The 18,573-nt window shown below is 42.8% G+C and overlaps 1 protein-coding gene and 2 long non-coding RNA genes across 3 annotated transcripts; 1 reads left to right on the top strand and 2 right to left on the bottom strand.

Moving 5' to 3' along the window:
• Nucleotides 1-3,284: 3,284 nt before the first annotated feature.
• LOC116845602 lies at nucleotides 3,285-7,808 on the bottom strand. Its single transcript, XR_004378273.1, has 2 exons — nucleotides 7,502-7,808; nucleotides 3,285-7,417 (listed from the first exon to the last, which is right to left on the bottom strand). It is a non-coding gene; the product is annotated as an uncharacterized LOC116845602 (long non-coding RNA).
• A 75-nt stretch (nucleotides 7,809-7,883) lies between these two features.
• LOC116845582 lies at nucleotides 7,884-10,870 on the bottom strand. The gene is made up of 2 exons (XM_032818416.1): nucleotides 10,395-10,870; nucleotides 7,884-10,308 (listed from the first exon to the last, which is right to left on the bottom strand). Exons 1-2 carry the CDS (start codon nucleotides 10,603-10,605, stop codon nucleotides 10,175-10,177), a joined length of 345 nt encoding a protein of 114 aa, XP_032674307.1. The 5' UTR covers nucleotides 10,606-10,870; the 3' UTR covers nucleotides 7,884-10,174.
• A 290-nt stretch (nucleotides 10,871-11,160) lies between these two features.
• Nucleotides 11,161-18,572, top strand: LOC116845585. Its single transcript, XR_004378270.1, has 2 exons — nucleotides 11,161-11,292; nucleotides 11,399-18,572. It is a non-coding gene; the product is annotated as an uncharacterized LOC116845585 (long non-coding RNA).
• The last annotated feature ends 1 nt before the right edge of the window (nucleotide 18,573 follows it).

The raw sequence follows: 18,573 nt of genomic DNA, 5'->3' as shown, positions 1-18,573 counted from the left end.
TTTGGTTTTTAAGTACAAATATTTAAACTTTCAATGAATAGTATGTACGCCGAACTTCTCCCTCCACTAATCGGAATAGTACAAAGGCGGGAGTTCGCATTTTTTCAGCGCACAGCGCCATCTTCATCAATCCGGGTCTGCGAAGCATCAAAATTAATTAATCGATAACTCATTAACTATTGCTCGTATTAAAAAATGGCAAAACATTTTTCTTCTCAGTTTATCTTCTATTAACTGCTATTTCAATATTTGGCGGTTGTTGTAGGACACTCTGTATATACATTAGATGCACTATACATATATTCTACGTTGAAAATTTAAGTATTCGTATTTAAAAACCAAAACAATAAGAATGTTCAGAATTAGGCGCCAATGTTATCAATGTCCAAGCATTGCTACTTTTATTTTTTCGACGATCATCGTATGGTATGAGTCGTATTGGGTATATTATTCGATACTGCCGAAAACTCGCGCCTAACGAAGAGAAAAATTAATTATTTCGCAATGGAAGTATCTTTTGGATATTTTGCCATCTGCGCGTATGGCCTGAATGTTGAAATCGTGCAATCTGAGTAATGCAATATTTACACCGGTGAATCACGTTTTTTCTCCGCACGTGTGTACACACGCGTATCTCTCTTGCATCTTGGAGAGACCGATGTTCACCTGATTTGTAAATCGCGAATGGATGAATCGTATCGATAAGGACGCGCAAAAACAGCTTGCACTCCCGAATAACAATGATGAGTGATAAACTCACTCGCAGTTGTTTCTGTAAAATAATGAGGACTTGATCAGGTCGAGGCGAAGCATGTGTGTGTGTGTGTGAGTCAAAAAGCAAACGGCCGTAACTCGTAATCGTCGACTGAGTCATCGTCAATTCAAAGAACAATTTTGTATCGAGGAGTGTGTCTCCGCTAATAAACGACTCCATAAATAGGGTTAACGATTGTACGCATACGAAAGTGAAGTCATCCTCGTAGATAATAATGTTTGTCTCGATGGAGCGCTAGTAATCGCTCTTTATTGTCGATGCGAAAATAATCGTCCGCTTGATCTATTTGTCCGAAATTTTATCGCGTTTGAATATCTCGAAAGTGATTTAACGATAATTTCAAAAGATATTATCAGCCGATAAGCGAGCAGCGTTTTCTGTTTGGAATGGGAGCTACTTTGTGGCGTCACAGAGAAGCGCTTCCAAGTGATACAAATAAAAGCATAAAATCTGTCACAAAATCAGAAGAATACAGGACATAAAGTTTCAATGCAATATAAAATTCTTGTGTCTTTGTGTGCCGCGAACAGGTTGCACTGAAACTTTGTATCTGGTGTTGTTCCGATCTTGTGATAGGTCTTGTGCTTATATACACACGCACGCACGCATGCGCACACCATCTAAATGGGCGGGGCTTGTGTACGTGTGGGCGTGGTCAGTGCGCACGGAGGCGTGGCTCGCCCACGATTAGCACACGTGGCTCGCGCGCGAGTAGCTGTAGCCTATGCATGCTTGAGTTGCGCGCGAATAGGCGTAGCCTATATATGCTTGGGTGTGGCTTATACACGAGTAGACATAGCTTATGCGCACGTTTTTCGAGATATTCTCTGTAACGCTACAAAGCAACTCGTTTGATCGAGCTCTAAACAGATGCGATGAGACGCGTCTCCGCAAAACATTATTTCTCCGAACATTATTTCTCCGATGACATTGACCGAATTTCCGATTGCTGAGGAAAAATCGAGCTGTATATCTCGCCATGACAAAGCTTCCCCGAGCTGTCCATCGTATTCGATTCTCTCGCTTGAGGAGACGCTTCGACGCGTCTCAACCACGCGTTCGCCACGGTCGTCGTCATGCTCATCGCTTGCGTGGAACATCAGCTTTAACCGCGCCTCGACAGCGATGTATATAGCAAAGCTTGTCGCTGTCTAATTTAAATGCGAGTGCGATCCTGCGAGTGCACTTGCATTCTTCGCGATACCGAGACGGTGACCCAAGCAAAGAGATATCGAGTAAGATTTATAGGAGTGAATCATAACCTCCGTCGAGATTGCCTCTCGTTTTCGTCCCGAGCGAATTAATTCCGAGCCGGATGATCTCTCGCGATCTTTCGGACGGAAGGGGCGGGATGGATCGACATTGTGCAGCAGCTGCGGCGGGAGGAACTCGTGAGGAACTTCGAAGCGTCCGAACGAAGTGCGCGCTTCTCTCGTTCTTTTCTCGATTCTTCTCGTCGATCCTTTTTCTTAATTCCTTCCTGCGAGTTTTACGAACTCGACGACCTTCTCGGTGAGAGAGCGAGTCGCGGTCGGGCGTATCGTTGCGGCGAGAGATAGGCGCGCGTGAAGAAGGATCGCAGACTTATTTAATCATGACGACGACGACGACGACGACGACGACGACAACGACGACAACGACAACGACGACGTGAAGGACGAGAAACACTTGGCGCGCACAGGCGGTATTATTTTTATTTCGCGTAAAATTGCGCGTCGCACACCGCAAGCGCGATAACTTTCGGCTACGGTCCACAGGAACCGCAGAGCGCGCGATTATTTGCTAACGACAAAGTAAGACGCATGCTTTCGCGTCTTCGTGTTTATAAATATATCGCCGGCCGACGCGCAAATAAATTTTTAACAAGGTGCACACGCACCCGTACGAGTGCGCCTATACGTTTTGTGTTTTAATATGTAATGTACTCGCGCGACAGGAATAATTCCAACTGCGCGACAGCCACGCACACTATCGCATTGAATTATAATAATATCGAATCGCGATAAGTGTGGGTGGACACAGAGGTGAATAGATAAAGGGTGGGCGGTATCGGCTCACCGTAAATAACGACCACGTAACGCGAGTAATTAATTAATGGGGCCGGCTGGCGACTCGGGCCGCGCGTTTAGAATCGCGGAATCGAGCACTGACGAATTTTCTAATCGCGCTTACGCGCGCAGACCGGCATAATTGAATTCAACATTTAGTGACACAGTAATAATTAGGATTATTCAGTCACTCACATATGGTCTCGATATATTCATAATAGTAATAATAATAACAATATATATTTTATTGGAAGCCATTGACATTACAGAGTTAATGCCTGGCTATGTTTGACGAACCTCGATGTGTTTTATAATTATGTACGTGAAAGCAATCAAAAGGCAAGATAACGACTTTGCAGCTGATGTTATTGTGTTACCTTGTGTGGTAGTGATACTAACCATCCTGATGTTATAATATGTGAAGAGTCAGACTAATTGATTACGTAACTGTGTGAAGAACCGAAACTTAAGAATTAGGATAAAAACAGAAAAAAATATATATCAGTTATATGTACTTGTATACAGACTACTACAGAGATGTGATTATGTATCGTGACTGTTGATTGTTCAAAGAAACGCAGCGACGAGATATCTCAATTATTCTAATTATTATAACAGCAAATAACAATGCAGCACTGCATTAGCAACATAAAATCATAAAAGAAATATAAAAGAGTAAATATTCAATATATCTTTACAGTATTTTGTTGAATACTCCACAGTCGTGATGCACAAAGTCATGTCGGCTGAAAAATTCCACACGGAAAAGAAATTTCAGTTCGTATATCTGAGTGAGGACCAGACGAAAAATAATATCTCTGTTACCATGATCAAAAACATTCGTCTGAACATTCAGCTGCATGAAAACTTGGTTGAGATAACTGAGAGCAATTAGCTGAATAGGGACCCCTTACGGGAATCATCCTGTTCCAGTGACCGAGTTTTTCGTCCCCAAGTAATAGAAAATTTAATTGCATTAACGGAGTTATTTTTCCTGCGTGTGTAGTTACTATTGTGCTATTGCGGTGTTACGCCTGCTGTGTACATCACAGCAGGTGCATTATTCGTCGCAAAATGGTATGTGTACATACGAGTGATCGGCTGCGACAATGCCGTTCGTGCCGATGAATCAACTTCTAGGCATATGCTGTGAGTATACATACTTTACACTCTGAGAAAAAATGCTTGATATTTGCAACACAACTGTGATCACATAGAAAAATAATCATTATAAATTATCATTAAGAAAATTATTATTTTTTAATTAAATTCTAGTAAAGTTAGTGATAATAATTTTATATGCATGTCACTACTACCCCTTTGCTACGAAAAATATGGTTGAGACCAAAAAGAAGTATAATTTTAGTTTGATCAACAATTCGTTTTCTTTCGGTATAGATGATGGACGTTCCGCGAGCAAACTTATTGATCCTCTCGCGCATCTCGGGTGTCAACGTAACGCGTTACCGAGCACCGGAGAATTACGACATTTTGTCGTTGTATAGGAATTCGAGACAATCGTCACGAGCAGCGGCGTTAACCGATCGCGCCGCGGCGTGAAAACCGGTTCTCAAGTCTCTGCTGACATCGTGCAGTTTTTTTCTCTCCTTTTGTATTATTTCAGTCTTTTCTCCTTATCCCCTCTCTCTCTCTCTCTCTGTCCCACCTCTCGAAAGTCTATCTTGAGTCGCAGTTCCGTAGATTCACCTCGTCGCGCGCTCGCCTCTCGTAACTTATTACAAGAGGAGTTCCGCGTGTCCGCTAGAAAATAAAAGCTACGCGCGCGAGAGACTCTCTTTGCGTCGCGGCTCGTCGATCCACGAATAATACGACCGGCATTTCTGAGAAAATGAATTCCCGACACGGCGCGATACGCGAGGATGGGGCAAGGAGAGCGGGTCAGACGGCGCTAACTTTAGCGTTATTTAAAAATGGTGCGCAGTTATTCCTGCTCTCTCGCGTATCGATTCGCGGCGGCCCGGCAAGAAGAGCGCGGCGGGCGACATTAGGTCAAAGGTAGCGCTGTAGTCGAGCGTATAAAATTATCCGTAGCGCCGCTACGAATGGTGGGGAAGGACTCAGGAATTCTCGGGGTACAATCAACCTGCACGCAAAAGTACATCGCACCGCGTGCGCGTTACGTCAGCGGAAAACCTTGACTTTATTGCACCGCGACATGCCGGGCAACAAGCGTCTCGATCCTTTCCCTTTTTACGGTGCGCGTTTTGTGTATAGTTTTGTATAGCTTAGGCTACTTTCTGCAGGGTACCTTTCGACAAACATGCGTATACGATTATTGCAGGCCTCGGCCAAGCGTCGTGTGGAGTATCCCCGTATATTCTCGCATAATCAGTCGTAAAACGATACTGGGCGACGATATCCAACGGCAAGTGGCTCTCACGAAGGAGGAAGATGCTCGAGAAAACTCGCAAGCTCCAAAAGCTTCCGCGAAGAAGCGAAATCACTTAATGACGTTCCGCGATTAGAATAAGTTTGCAGAGAATCCATAGGCGATAAATGAACGTGGACCCACGTCGAAATTTTCATTTTACTTTCGGCCCCAACGTTTCAACTTAACACCTACTTCGATATACCCCGAAGCCTACATCGATCTCTTTTGATTCTACTTAACCTACTAACTTTGTTAATAGGTCGACTGCAGGTGACACTTTGGGCGTTTTCTGCCAATCAGATGCGTTAACTGGATTTTAGTTTCTCTATGTGTATTAAACATACACCGATTCTTCAGAATATATAGCATTAGAAAGTTCAGGTCGAAAGTTGGGCTAAAATTTCCACTCGGGATTGCTTGCGAAGTGATGACTGCGATTAGGGTATCTATTATAGATACTACGACCACGTATTATGATAACTTTAAATCACATTCGCTCTGAGTGTTATGTAACCAGAATAACTCTCAACCGCGCCATTGAGCTACGTTCCTTCAGTATTCAAAATACAAATATTTTTCGTTGTGCAAACAACATCGATAAGATAAGATGCTGAGGATCGCGATTCCGACGATTTGATCGTCGCTAACTAATGCGATTTCGTTTCCCAGCGAAATTCCAAACCTAATCAATGACTCAGCTTTTACGATGAATCTCAGTGGATCCCCTTCACCCACACTCCTCGAAGGAGGAGTCGATTGCCCCATTGCGAATTTGTGTGTTTCATCGTGCTGGATTGCGCGAAGGAAGAAAAGAAGCAAACAGCGCGTTTTTGCAGTCAAGAAAATGGAGAAATGAATCGATTCGCGCGGTAACTATGTAAATCCATGTGTGTTATTCTTAGACCCATAAACGTATAATTTGGCTGAAGCTCGTTTCCTTCCATGTTCCTCGCGAATTTAAATCATGTCATTTAACACGTTTGAGAGACATTAAATTATAATTTAATACGTTTAAACACTCCAAATGCGACTTAAAATGGCAAGAGATAGAGCGTAGAAAGAGATTCAGTCGAAATAAGACACTTGGGCTTGCAGTTGAGAATTGCCTCGCGTTGATGATCGCACATCACAACGCGTCGTTTGTACGCGTATTACGCACCGGAATGGAGAGTGCGTCCGCCGCCTTTTCCTGATTCCGACGCGAATAAACGCGCACAAGTCGACTACGCAACGGCGGACGGACGATCGACCGCGACGGGTTACAAACCGTGAAAGCGAACCGCCGTATCGTACAATCGATAAGAGTTTTATATGCGTAACGCGGCGTACGCGCAAGTGTGCACACGCTTATTTAGCTTGAGCATACGCGCGCATGTATGTGTGTGTGTACATATATAATGTAATGTGCGCGAAGGAACGTAGGGAGGTCGCAATTTATGTATTGTACGTGTTTATGAAGCGCCAACGCGTGTATGTGCCAACTCGCGACCGCGACTGCTCTTCACCGAGGAAGTTAACGGGCATCCTTGCGACGCGACAGGGAATATCTCGGGGGGTGAGGGGGCGACTCTCATTCTCTCCGACGGAGAGACGTGCTCTCGGATGGCGGGCGCATATTTTCACGAATCGACAATAATAGAGTAGATCGATGAACGCGCCACTGCCGCGAGAAAAAGAGCCGCGGTTGCTGACGCGCGACGGTGACCATTCTTCTCGTATCCTTCACCTTTGCGTGGTCACCTCTTCGTTGCGTCATCGCGCCGTGTTCTCAAATTCGCAGTTGAGTTCGCCCGCGCGCCTTGACGTATAAACAGATCTGCTGATTTGTCCGCGAGATTTGTGCGCAACGTGTCGGAAGCAAATTCGACAATCGACTCGTTGAAACCTGTTTTTGCGATTGGTGTCCCTCGCGAAAAGCGAGATTTGTGCCGCAACTCGCCGTCCGTTCTTTCCTTCGCAATGGGTGTCACAGTAAATAAGCCAACAGCCGTAAGTAACGCGACGTTCTTGAAGGGCTTCGAATTCGTTGCTTGTAAGCGCCTAAGCCACTTTGGGTCACACCACCCGCGGTGATGCCTCTTATCCAACACCTTCCGACAACTGCTTTCGTCGCGAAACTGCTGCGATGATTTTCCTCGATCCGTTCCTCGATGCATCGGTAGCCTCATCATCGTCGCCTCTTACGATCGGGCAACTTTTGCACTATGATATACATTCAGAAATATCATGTTATTACTAAGAAAAGTGGTTATTAAGTTTACTTTCCTTTTTCTAAGTAATACTTACTACCAACGAAGAATATTTTCTCTTGATAGTAGTCTTAAAATATGTTCATCCTAAAAGTATCATATACTCAAAAGAAGGATTGGTCCTCTTTACAAAAATATTATGAAACTAAAACTAAATATTATGAAACTTTATCGAAAAGAAATTCTATATATATACTGGGAAAAAAATATCTAAAAAATTATTTATTCGTTGGGTAATAACATGTTTAGTTATACTAGTATGAAGTACTTTTCAAATAAAAAGATATTTTTTTAAAACTTCTTATGAAAGCAATTATATATATATATATATATATATATATATATATATATATATATATATATATATATATATATATATATTTATTTATTGTACTTAAATAAAACAATTTGAATTTAAGTAAACATGTTACTCATTGAATGAATATTTTTTTATCTTTTAGATATTTTTCCTCCCCCACAATGTAGTAAAGCCCGCGGTACACGATGCTCAATTTTCCGTCGTGCGTGGAGCGTGGCCTAATTTCAATGACGGCAACGTTCATTATTTCGCGCATGCTTCCTTGTGTGCACCAATCAGTGCATCGGAAGCGATCACATGCTCAAGTTTCATTTGTATTTAAATGTCATATCGTGTCATAGTAATGTCATGCGCGAAGTAATGAACGTTATCGTCATGAGAATTACGCCGCGCTTCATTACTTTGTATTATTACATGTTTTTTACTTGGTCAAACACATGTATCATTGAAGAAACAAAACACTCGTGGCAACGATTGAATTTTGTGTTGACAATTGCCAAACATTTCTTTGATTCTATTTTAACTTAATTATGGTTCGGCGTGTAGTACCGAATTTCCGTCTCGACAACAAAATCCTATCTTCAGTGTAAACCGTTTTGCCACCTACGGTAGACACATATCGGATGCAGGAACTGTCGATTGCGCGAACATGGGTTTCCCTCTTTTCCTTCACTTACTCTCTTACTCTTTTACTCTCTTTCTTTCGTTCTTCCCTTCTTTCCTTTTCTTCTGATCTCATCACTCTCTCCACAGTCGACCAGCTTTCAATCACCGTTTCTAACGAGTATTTAGGTCGATAATAACACGAACGCGACCGTCAAGGAAGTGCCAATTACAAATCTCGTCAACGTGGATTTCACCAGACACCCGGGTCATCGACCTCACTCGAGGTGACCGTTGAACGATACACGTGTGCCTCCGTGCGTGCTCGTGTTTTGAAGAAAATATTAACGATAGTTCTACTTCCTTCGTGATTGCCGGCGTCACGTCGAGCGTTACAATGCGCACCGGCGGTCTTCTTATCATAAGAACGATAATCGCTCAGCGTCGTCCATTCGTTCTTGTAACGCTCGCGCGAGTGCGCGATATCACATTATAAATAAAAGACAGAGAACAGGGCGGCAACGCGTTGCGCAAGAGGACGGGATTTGTCGATCGATGAATATCCGCGCGCTTAATCCGATCTCGTGCCCGCATGATAAGGATGCGATAATGCAGTCGCGATGCAATAATTCGTGCTATAATCGAGTTCATCGAATATAATGTGACGCGCCGAATCGATGGTTGTGTAATCCTCGAGGCGCGTTATGCTATCACTGAGAACGCCCTCGCGCCTTCCCCCCCCCCCCCGCGTCATTGTGTTATCTAAGACGCAAGCCATCAACCTCATTCCTATCATTTCCTTGTTCATTTGATTAACAAGTCGGCTGTACGGATTACGACGAGAAACAAAGAAATCCGAAGGTAGAAGTTAGCGGCCGCGGTGTGCGCACTCGCTCGAAATAGAATTCATTTATTCGAGTGAGCGAGCGGGCGAATTGTTGTTTGTCGTATAAATTATGCCCGGGTAATAACGATTTGACGGTCGCGTGAATGCAATTTCCCGAGGTCATCGTCGTCGCGTCGACGTGGCGAATTGTCCGCGACAACAAAGCAATATTTCAGTCGTTCTGCGTTTTCAATGCGCGCGAATGCCGCAAGATTTCACAGGTTGCCGGACTCGTCTCAAGCTGAGGTAGTATCGTTTCGTCGTCACAGATTCCTACGGAAAGATTTGGACACTACGGCAAGGTCGTAGGGTCGCCACGTCTACGAACGTCGTAACATCATTAAAAGCATAATATACGTATGTATACGTATGTATACTCTGTAGATTTCTATGTTACGTGACAGTTTGACTGCTAAGAGAAGCTAAGAGCGTTGCCTAACTCTCACTCTCCGGCAGTTACTCCGAAACGCGGGGCCTTGTTCAACAAGCATTTTGCGACGTACGTGCAAGTTGAGCTTCAAGCCGCCAGCCTTGACCCGCTTTGGTGTCTTCGACTGGTATCTCACTTTGCCTCACGTGCTTCAAAAACTTTGACCTTAGACGCCGTCTCTTCGTGCGCTCGCTAACGACTCGCTTGTTTATCGGTTAGTTATTTGCCGACGATACACAGACTCGGCATTGCGCCAGACATAGATCGATATCTAATTATCCTCTCCTTATATTATCGCTCGCCCGACGCGGTCATTGACAATCGCAGACAGGCCCGATCGCGGTGTTACTCTACATGGATATCTCAAATTTTTATCGATCGCGCGACACAAATAAGTCAGAGATCCTGTGCTGGTCGAACAATATGGAGATTCTTTATTCGTATTGGCACAAAAGAAGGAAGGACTCGCGCGTTATTCAAGCTCGCGATAGTCCTCGCAATAGTCCCACTCCTCTTCCTGAGAATGATTCACGCCGTTCGTCGGCGACGTTGGGTTCCGAATCGCAGTCATATCAGTATTGCCGACGCCCAAGGTGGTCAAAATACCTGGCCAATTGGAGAGCAGAGATTCACGTCAAGTCATGGAGTCGTATCACAGACCGAGCTTAAGTGTCTTAAGTGTCACATCAGACCTTTCAGTTTTCCCATCATATTCTCTTGCGCCCCTTCCATCGTTGGTTCTCCTTTCACGTTCTGATAAATTACGTGTGCGATGTCGAAGATGTGATTGAATACGAATTGAGCAGTGCAGAGTATCATTACCACGAGAATCGGCAAACAAAGACTAGTCTCGAAATCGTCGAGGAACAGGTTCACCCATTCTGGTAACAGATCACCAGACATTTTCGCCAGTTCCTCGGATTCTCCAGGTTATATTCTTATGCGTGTTTCTATTCTGCTTGTCTTGCGTATTCCTATTCCTCTAGTTTGCAAGTAAATCAGAGGGACCGTCCGCTGTCCGAACATCACCATTGTCCCTTCATCTTTCACGTTGTGCAGCTGGCCTACCGATCCTACGATTTGATATAATTTATACTCGAAGGTGGAGCCGAGAGATGTATATATATATCCGATCGATTTCGTCATGAAGAGGAGAGATCTTCAGAGAGTATCACGTTCGTATGTTCGTTGTTGCTTGTTGACGCGAAGGTAGCGGTGATTGGCTTACATGTTTATTTATATGACTACGATAAACAGACACACGGGAACGTTCTTAATAATATCTTATGTGATATTTCTTAGACTAGTAAGTCAGACGTATATAATGTGTGATAAAACATTTTATATTTCATATTTTACATCACCACATCCATTAATCTCGAATCGGTCCATCATTTCTCATCAAGTACTTCGCGTGTTTATAATCGGCGAAATACTAAAATTAAACACTCGTGAGAGTGGGAACTTTGACTGATGAGAACAAAATTATAATGTTCTGTGCTGTAGGCGACAGCTTACTAAGAATACTCTTTGGGAGAGAGGATAGCACACGATTCTAAGAACAATTGTAGAATGTGCCGAAACTAACAGGTGATAATATTTTTTTTATGATTCCGAGAATACAATTGTAGAATGTGTCGAAAATAATGGACGAAAGTAATGTGTTTATGTGAGATTAAAACAAATTATACTATAGGCAACATCGTTACATCGTCATCGTCGCCGAAAAAATCTAACCTTATGGGCACCTGTGTATTAATGAAGAAAATATTTTCATCAAAAGCGTCGCCCTCGATTTGCCGGAATATCTCCGCTTCTTTATCGCGCGCGATTATCCTCGCTACATCACTCGGAGTCGATTGAGGTTGCAAGGGCGGAGTAAGGTCGAATTCTCTCTCGGATAAACAATAATCGTAATACGGAAACGACTGGGATGATCGAACGGATAACGGCAAGGAAGCCAGTACCGAGTTTGTGTCGAGATTTAACTCTGAATTAATCTGAATGCGAGACGATGTTGAATGCGTTAGCGATTTTTGGCTGCTCGTCTTCGCGTAGGATGTACATACGTAAAATAGGGGGTCGTCCGTGACGCTGCCGTGGCTGGTCGATTGTTGAAATGAACTCGTCTCCATCGCGTTCGGATTGTATACTTGCGACACGCTCACGAGATTCGCGGAGTCCGACGGAGATTCGCTTATAGTATCGTCCGAACTAACGATCGACGTGCTCCTGTCGGCTTCATCGCCCGGAAATTGATATGTCGAGCAAATTACGACACCTTCCTGTTTGGATGAATCCTCGTTTCGACAGTTGATCGGCAAAGATATGGGCTCACGGACAGTCCTCGTTAACAACTCTTTCTCTGCTTCTCGGTGTTTCTCTCGTTGATTCGTCGGATCCGTGAGCGTCGAATTGTTCCTCGGCGGAAGGGACGATTCGACGGGATGACTTTCGGCTTCCTCATGTTTCCGGTGTTCCTTGTGTACTGTTTGCCGAGTCGCGGGCGATTTCGCCGCTGGTTGTGCGGGAACTTGCGTCATCTCCGCCGGCTGCTTCGCGAATGCCACAGTTTTACGTTGCTTGGCCAGATCCAACTGCTTCATGATACCTATTATATTCACGAAAGCGAATCGATCGCTCTCCATCAATGCGTGCAATTGAACGACCGCGTTGTAGCATGATTTCTCCCACGACACGTAATCCGTAACTTGGGATTTGAGATTGCTCTGAAGAAGTTTAGATATATGAAGGCGATATTGGATACCGACATAACGCAGTTTCGTAGTTTTCTCTTTCTTTCTAGTTGCATGCATCAAATTGAAAATGTTTTTGCAGAGTGAAATATTAATGAATGGCTAAACAGTTGCATGAAATGAACAATAAATTCTTTACACTTGATTAATAAACAAAAAAATTTTTTTATTTCACGTAACTGTTTAGCATCAGTCATTCATTAACGATTATACTTTCAGCCTATAAAAGCATTGTCAATTTGATGCATGCAATTAGAGGAAAAGAGAAAACTACAAAACTGCGTTATGTTAGTATCCAGTATCGCTTTAAATGTAAAACAATTCCATAATGAATATTCTGCGTGAACGACTCGAACCTGTGCATCGACCGACTGTCGAGATGCGTATTCTCGTGCTTTAGACGTGACGCATTTGGGTAGAGAGGATACCTCTGCCAAAGCTATACCGTAGTGGTCAGTGGGCGCTGTTCCATTATTTAACTTGTGAGTGTATATCAGGCGCAACTGGCCCGATTCGTCCGACTCTGCCGTTTTCGTCTCGAAACAGTAACTAAAAAAAGAACAAACAAACGATAACTATCTGCCTGTTGGCATTTTCGTCGTCCGGAAAATTCAGAACTCCTTTATGTAAGAGCGTTACGTACTTTGTCACATTGTAATACATGTTACTAAGCGCGGTGAGGTGCAAAAAGTGCGTCACCGCGAACGTGAATGCACTCGTCAGCAATAATTTCTCGCAAATCGACCAAGCGATGGCCGAACCCTCTTCGACCGTGGTGTGTCTGCAAAGCTCGTCCAGAATAACGAGAGATCGCGACGTGACGGATTGCAAAATGTACTGCGCCTCTTTCATCTGTAATAAACGTATTCGAAAGTAATTGAAATCCAGCTTAGCTCTGCTCTGAATGTGGTTTAATTGTGCCGGATTATATTGCACCTCGAGAACGTAGGCGGACGCGTTGAGTTCGGCGTCGTCGCGGGAACATATTCTGCAAAGTATGCGATCCGCGATGCGAAACGTCGCCTTGGTCGCCGGCACGTAGGAGCCGATCTACGGGCAACGATAAGCGCGATTGAATGATAAACGAATACATTAATCGTTAATCGAGATAGCTAATCGGCGCGTTGCGCCGTTACCTGCGCCATAATTTGAAGTAGAACGATTTGCTTCAGGTATGTAGATTTGCCGCTCATGTTCGGTCCGGTTATAAGGTGAAAATTATGCGCGTTCGTTGCATCCTGTTGGTTTGAAGCAGATCGTTTGCAGATTGGAAAATTCCTCGGGAACATGCGACCGATCGATCGGACAATTTACTCGGCAAATTGTTTGCCGTTATGTTTAACACTCACTACGTTGTTGGGCACGGGAAGGTCCGTGTTAAATAACTCCATAATGGGGTGCAACGAGTCTCTCAGCTCTAATTTCGCCTCAAACGACGGTTTCACGTATTCCGGATTGCGACTGATTTGCGCCAGCGACAATACCAAATCCAATTCCGCCACGTCGGCACTCAGTTGGAACAGGCAACCGACGTGTTGCCTGATGTCCTCCAGTAAATGAGTCAGCAAGCTATAAATTGTTATTTTATTGATGCAGCAATATTGACGCAATATACATATATATTTTTTTTTTTTTGTATAAACTGTGAATTGGTAATTTAATACTGCATAAAAAATATAAAAATAGGACGATTGACTCACGTGTTGCTCATCACATAAATCTCCTCGCAGGCTTTTCTGCATTGCTTATTTAAAGTCAATAGCGCCGTCGTAGTCATCGTGAAAGATCTTCTGTTTTTTCTTACCTAGTATTTTAAAGGTGTTACGTAAAGTTGAAATTGCGCATCGATTAGTAGAAATACGAGTTACCTGAATAAATTCCGTCGACAAGTCGAAAATTCCAATGTCCAGACTATGCGGTAGGACCACGTGAATGTGGTAGCCCAAGTTTACGTTGTACTCCAAAGATAACGGGAGCTTGTGGTTGACAGCTAATTGCTCTACTAAATCTATTTGAAGAAATTCATGAAATTACGAGCTATGTGCTTGTCTCTCTTTCTTGGCGCGTATTATCTGTTACACATTACACATCAATACTGTTCTAAGACATTACGATGCCATTTACTTTTCATGTCGCTGATTAACTCGCAGTAAATTTGCCGCGCGACGTCTAACAGTTCGTTGATACCGGCTTTTATAGCGAAGCACCGTTGCATACTTGACGAAGTGGATCCCTTGACGAATTTCGCGTCCGTGTGTATCAGCGTCATAATCTTGTCCTTCATGACTCTGAATTCATAATTTCCTAAATTCTGCAAGACGCGAGTTATTGCGCGAAAAACGCGCAATCGTTCGCGTTAGTAATAATCGACAAGAATATTGCGATCAAGTGTGTCAATAAGTTTCAACGAGAACACAGACCTTTCGCATTTTTACGAAAAAAGCATGAGTACCGGTCGCGAGAACGGCTTCCAATTCCGGAACGGTGTCCAGACAACTTTTCAGAAGCAAAGCGTAGTTTAGGTTACGCTCCGCGTTTTGTACGTCATTTGTGTTTAGAGGTTTGCTCGCTAATGTCAGCAAACGGTCCGTGCCAAAGAGACGTTGCACCACCGGCTGCGAAGCACATACATTCTATCTAAATTTCGCAACTTGTATACGCGAGGGTATCGCAGCTTCATTGACTTTTATCAGCCGATACAACGGCGATTAAAAGCTTCACGGACGTGAGTTAGTCGTGATTTTCTAACTGCGTCTACCTGAAGACTAGCGCATAAAGAATGTTTGGCGATCAATTCCGCCACGCAGGCCTGCCGGTCTACGATCAAGCGTTCGTCGCAAGGGGGTTGAAGAATAGAAGCGCGCAGCAGCCTCCTACCCATAGGGGTCAAGCAACGATCCATAGTTCCAAGCAGACTGACGATGGAATGCTTGGACTGCGACACGACCAGTTCTAGACTCCGTGCACTCTCTATATCTGCGCAATAACAATCGCAATGTAGTTTGCCGCCAACTTTTTTTTCTTTCTTTCTCTCTCTCTTTCTCGTTAGTGACGGGGCGGTTCGTTTAGTGCGGCTTACCGATCATCGTGGTATTCGGTGATCCTTGAAACTCTATTCGCACCGACTTCGGCGCGTAAACCATGTGCTGCACGTATTCCACGTACTTCAGCAACGCCGCGGTCGCCGCTAAAGCGTAATATCTACAATCGAAATCAATAGACCGTTTCAATGCGCAGTCCACAGTCGTGTCGTTCGTTACTTAGTCCCGCTACTTAATCGATTTCGTTAATATTACTTTTGTTTCACTATTAATTCCACGGTCGAGTACTCTCTCGCGCACAGAGTTCGTACGCGTTCCATGCCGTTCGATTCGTTGAAGTGTGTCCGTAAAATCGGCGTGATGTTGAGCGCGTTGAATTTCTCTTTGATCAATTTGTACAACTTGTTCGAGCAACCTCGACGCTCGCACATTGTTTCGGGCATCAGTATCTGTTTGGGGATAAAACATTATATGACGCAGATTAATGATGATAGTAATGGCAAAACGACGATTATAAATATAAATATAATATAAATATAAATATAATATAGAATATAAATAGGATATATAAAGAATCAGTGCGTATTTTTATATGATGAAATTATACTGCGCACTTACTTCTATTGGATCGAGAATATGAATTTTTGTCAAAGTATTGACGTATGTTTGGCAATCGCTGATTTGACAAAGAATCAAGTACGGATAGTGAAGATCTATCGCTGCCAGACCGACTTCGTTCCTGGCGTCGCCTCGGCCGGCTGTTAACGCTGTCGCGAGAATGCGCATCCGTGAATAGCCGTGAATAAATCATTTGAGAGTAAGGTAACAGCACCAATTTTCGGACACGTATCTAATTCTGGATGTTCTCATTGTTTTGATCTTTGAATACGAGTATTTATATTTTCAACACGGAATGTATATGCATATTCAATATGTATGTATATATATTTTTCATGTTGAAGATTAAATTATGCAGTATTTAAGAACCAAAATAATAAGAATGTACAGGATTAGATACGGTCCGAGTATTGCTACTCTCTCTTTTACTTTACCTCTCATAATTTTATGTTATTTATCATTTGCTCACCGATCACTACCGAAGAACTCACATTGCTGGTTGTACTGATCGATGATTTTGCAGCACTGGTCGATCTAAGCGAAGCGATCACGTGAGAAATAACATATTTTGGCGTGTGAAAGATATCAGAAATAAGAGCGTGACTTGGAAGTAGTTTGTAAACACAAGATTTATAGTTCACCCTCTACTACGACGAGAAACACTTGATAGGTAGGACGTTGTGGAGACGCAAATCTTCTTGTTACGTCCCCAATTATGTCCCGGCGTCTTTGTGTTCACGATGGAACTCGCCGGCCCAGAGCTCGTTGAAGGTTTCGTGAAGTCGGCTTCGAATTCTGTATTCGTACGCGAAAATTCATGAGACGCGTGAGAATCTTAGCTTCGAATGACGAATATCAACATTGACGAATTTCTTAACACTGTGAACGTGCTATTTGCAACACACACAGAGAGAAAAAATACTTAAAAATGTATTTATGTGGAATATAACTACATTGATATACCCAAAGTAACTAAGTCATATCAACCATACATATTACATACACATTACCATTTCATAAAGATAACAATGGTGATACAACTACATTGCTTATACATGGAAGAAACTCTAAGGTTATCATTTATTTAAATATGATTGCCATAACGAAATATTAATTTTATTTTTCGCTTATGCGTACGAGATAATAACCGTAATACTCTAAAAATGATACACTAGCCTTCTTTGCCGCCTGGCTGCAACCAAACTCTATAGGATTTGTATACGAATCTCTCGATCATTGCATTTGTTCTACAGTCCATAACAGAGAGACAGTAGTATTTTTTCGATTGAATTATATATTTGGCAATGTATTTATGTATATATATAACTGTAATGTAACTAGACATTATGTATCATAAGAATTATGCTAGTGAGAACTGCATAGATAAATATGTAACAGCAACTTGTAATACCGTATTAACACTAGATTTACGGGACAATTTGACCGGAGAAATAGATATGTACGACATAGAGAATTTCAAAATTACAAGTCTGAGAAATAAATGAATAATTTATTCGATATATATTCGTTATCATTCCATTAATAAAATCCAACAAAAATTGCTAGAAAATAATAATAATAGTTTCTGTAATTTTGCTCGTGAAATCCGAAACCCGTCAAATTGACGGGTCCCGTAAATCTAGTGTTAATTTAACTTGAAATTGCATAAATTCTCTCTAACCGTAGTATATACGGATATAGCAACTATAACAGTTTTCCCTATGCAACTGAATATTTCTGGTTATGTGCACCATATCTTTTGCTTCGCCGTACACAAATAAACTTTCAAGTAAACTTCAAGTTTTTTTCTCAGTGCATAACACGTTCAACTTGACTTTCAGTAGCCATTACGATCGTTAGAGCGCCGTAGTTTTCGTGTGGCAAGGCGAGGCATCGATACTTACGATGCTTAGGGAAAAGGTTCGTGAATCGTTGCGTGTTTGGCCCTGCGATCCTTCCTCTCGTGTAACCGCGTCGTCCTCTCAACGGAACAGGCTGTATCACGTTCATTTTACGAACGAGAAGCGGCGAGTGAGTGCCCGGCAACTTTACAGCGACGGCGGCACCGCACGAAGTTGTCCGCGCTAAGGTTCGAATTTTTCAAATACGGTGTGTGGCAATCGATCGGCTCCCGATCGACTAACCGCGCAGTTCGAAATTGGTTCGCGCGTCCTCAGGACGCAAGTACAAACGCCTCGACTTCTCAATGATATATTTATTTACAATTTCATTCAATCTTATCGCTCTTATCAATTTCGCGATGAACGTATATTCCGATTAATAATAAATAACACGATCACAATCACTATCCCGCTCGCAATAAATATCGTTTTATCGTCGCCTCTTAAAATTCAGATTTACATTTGTATTTACAGTATAGCGTAATCAAAATCGATTGTCTCTCGGCTATATATATATATATATATATATATATATATATATATATATATATATAT

The sequence above is a fragment of the Odontomachus brunneus genome, unplaced genomic scaffold, assembly GCF_010583005.1.
Source record: "Odontomachus brunneus isolate Ranch 3 - 2012 unplaced genomic scaffold, Obru_v1 Obru_scaffold_053, whole genome shotgun sequence".
In the NCBI taxonomy this organism is placed as follows: Eukaryota; Metazoa; Arthropoda; class Insecta; order Hymenoptera; family Formicidae; genus Odontomachus; species Odontomachus brunneus.
Note: the sequence above shows the minus strand (reverse complement) of the source record. Positions and strands in the feature narration are given on the sequence as shown.

Coding starts and splice junctions, on each gene's coding strand:
- LOC116845582 (XM_032818416.1), bottom strand. CDS start 10,605: ATGTCTGGTGATCTGTTACCAGAATGGGTGAACCTGTTCCTCGACGAT. Junction 10,309..10,394: donor TATGATGGGAAAACTGAAAG/GTCTGATGTGAC, acceptor CCAATTGGCCAG/GTATTTTGACCACCTTGGGC.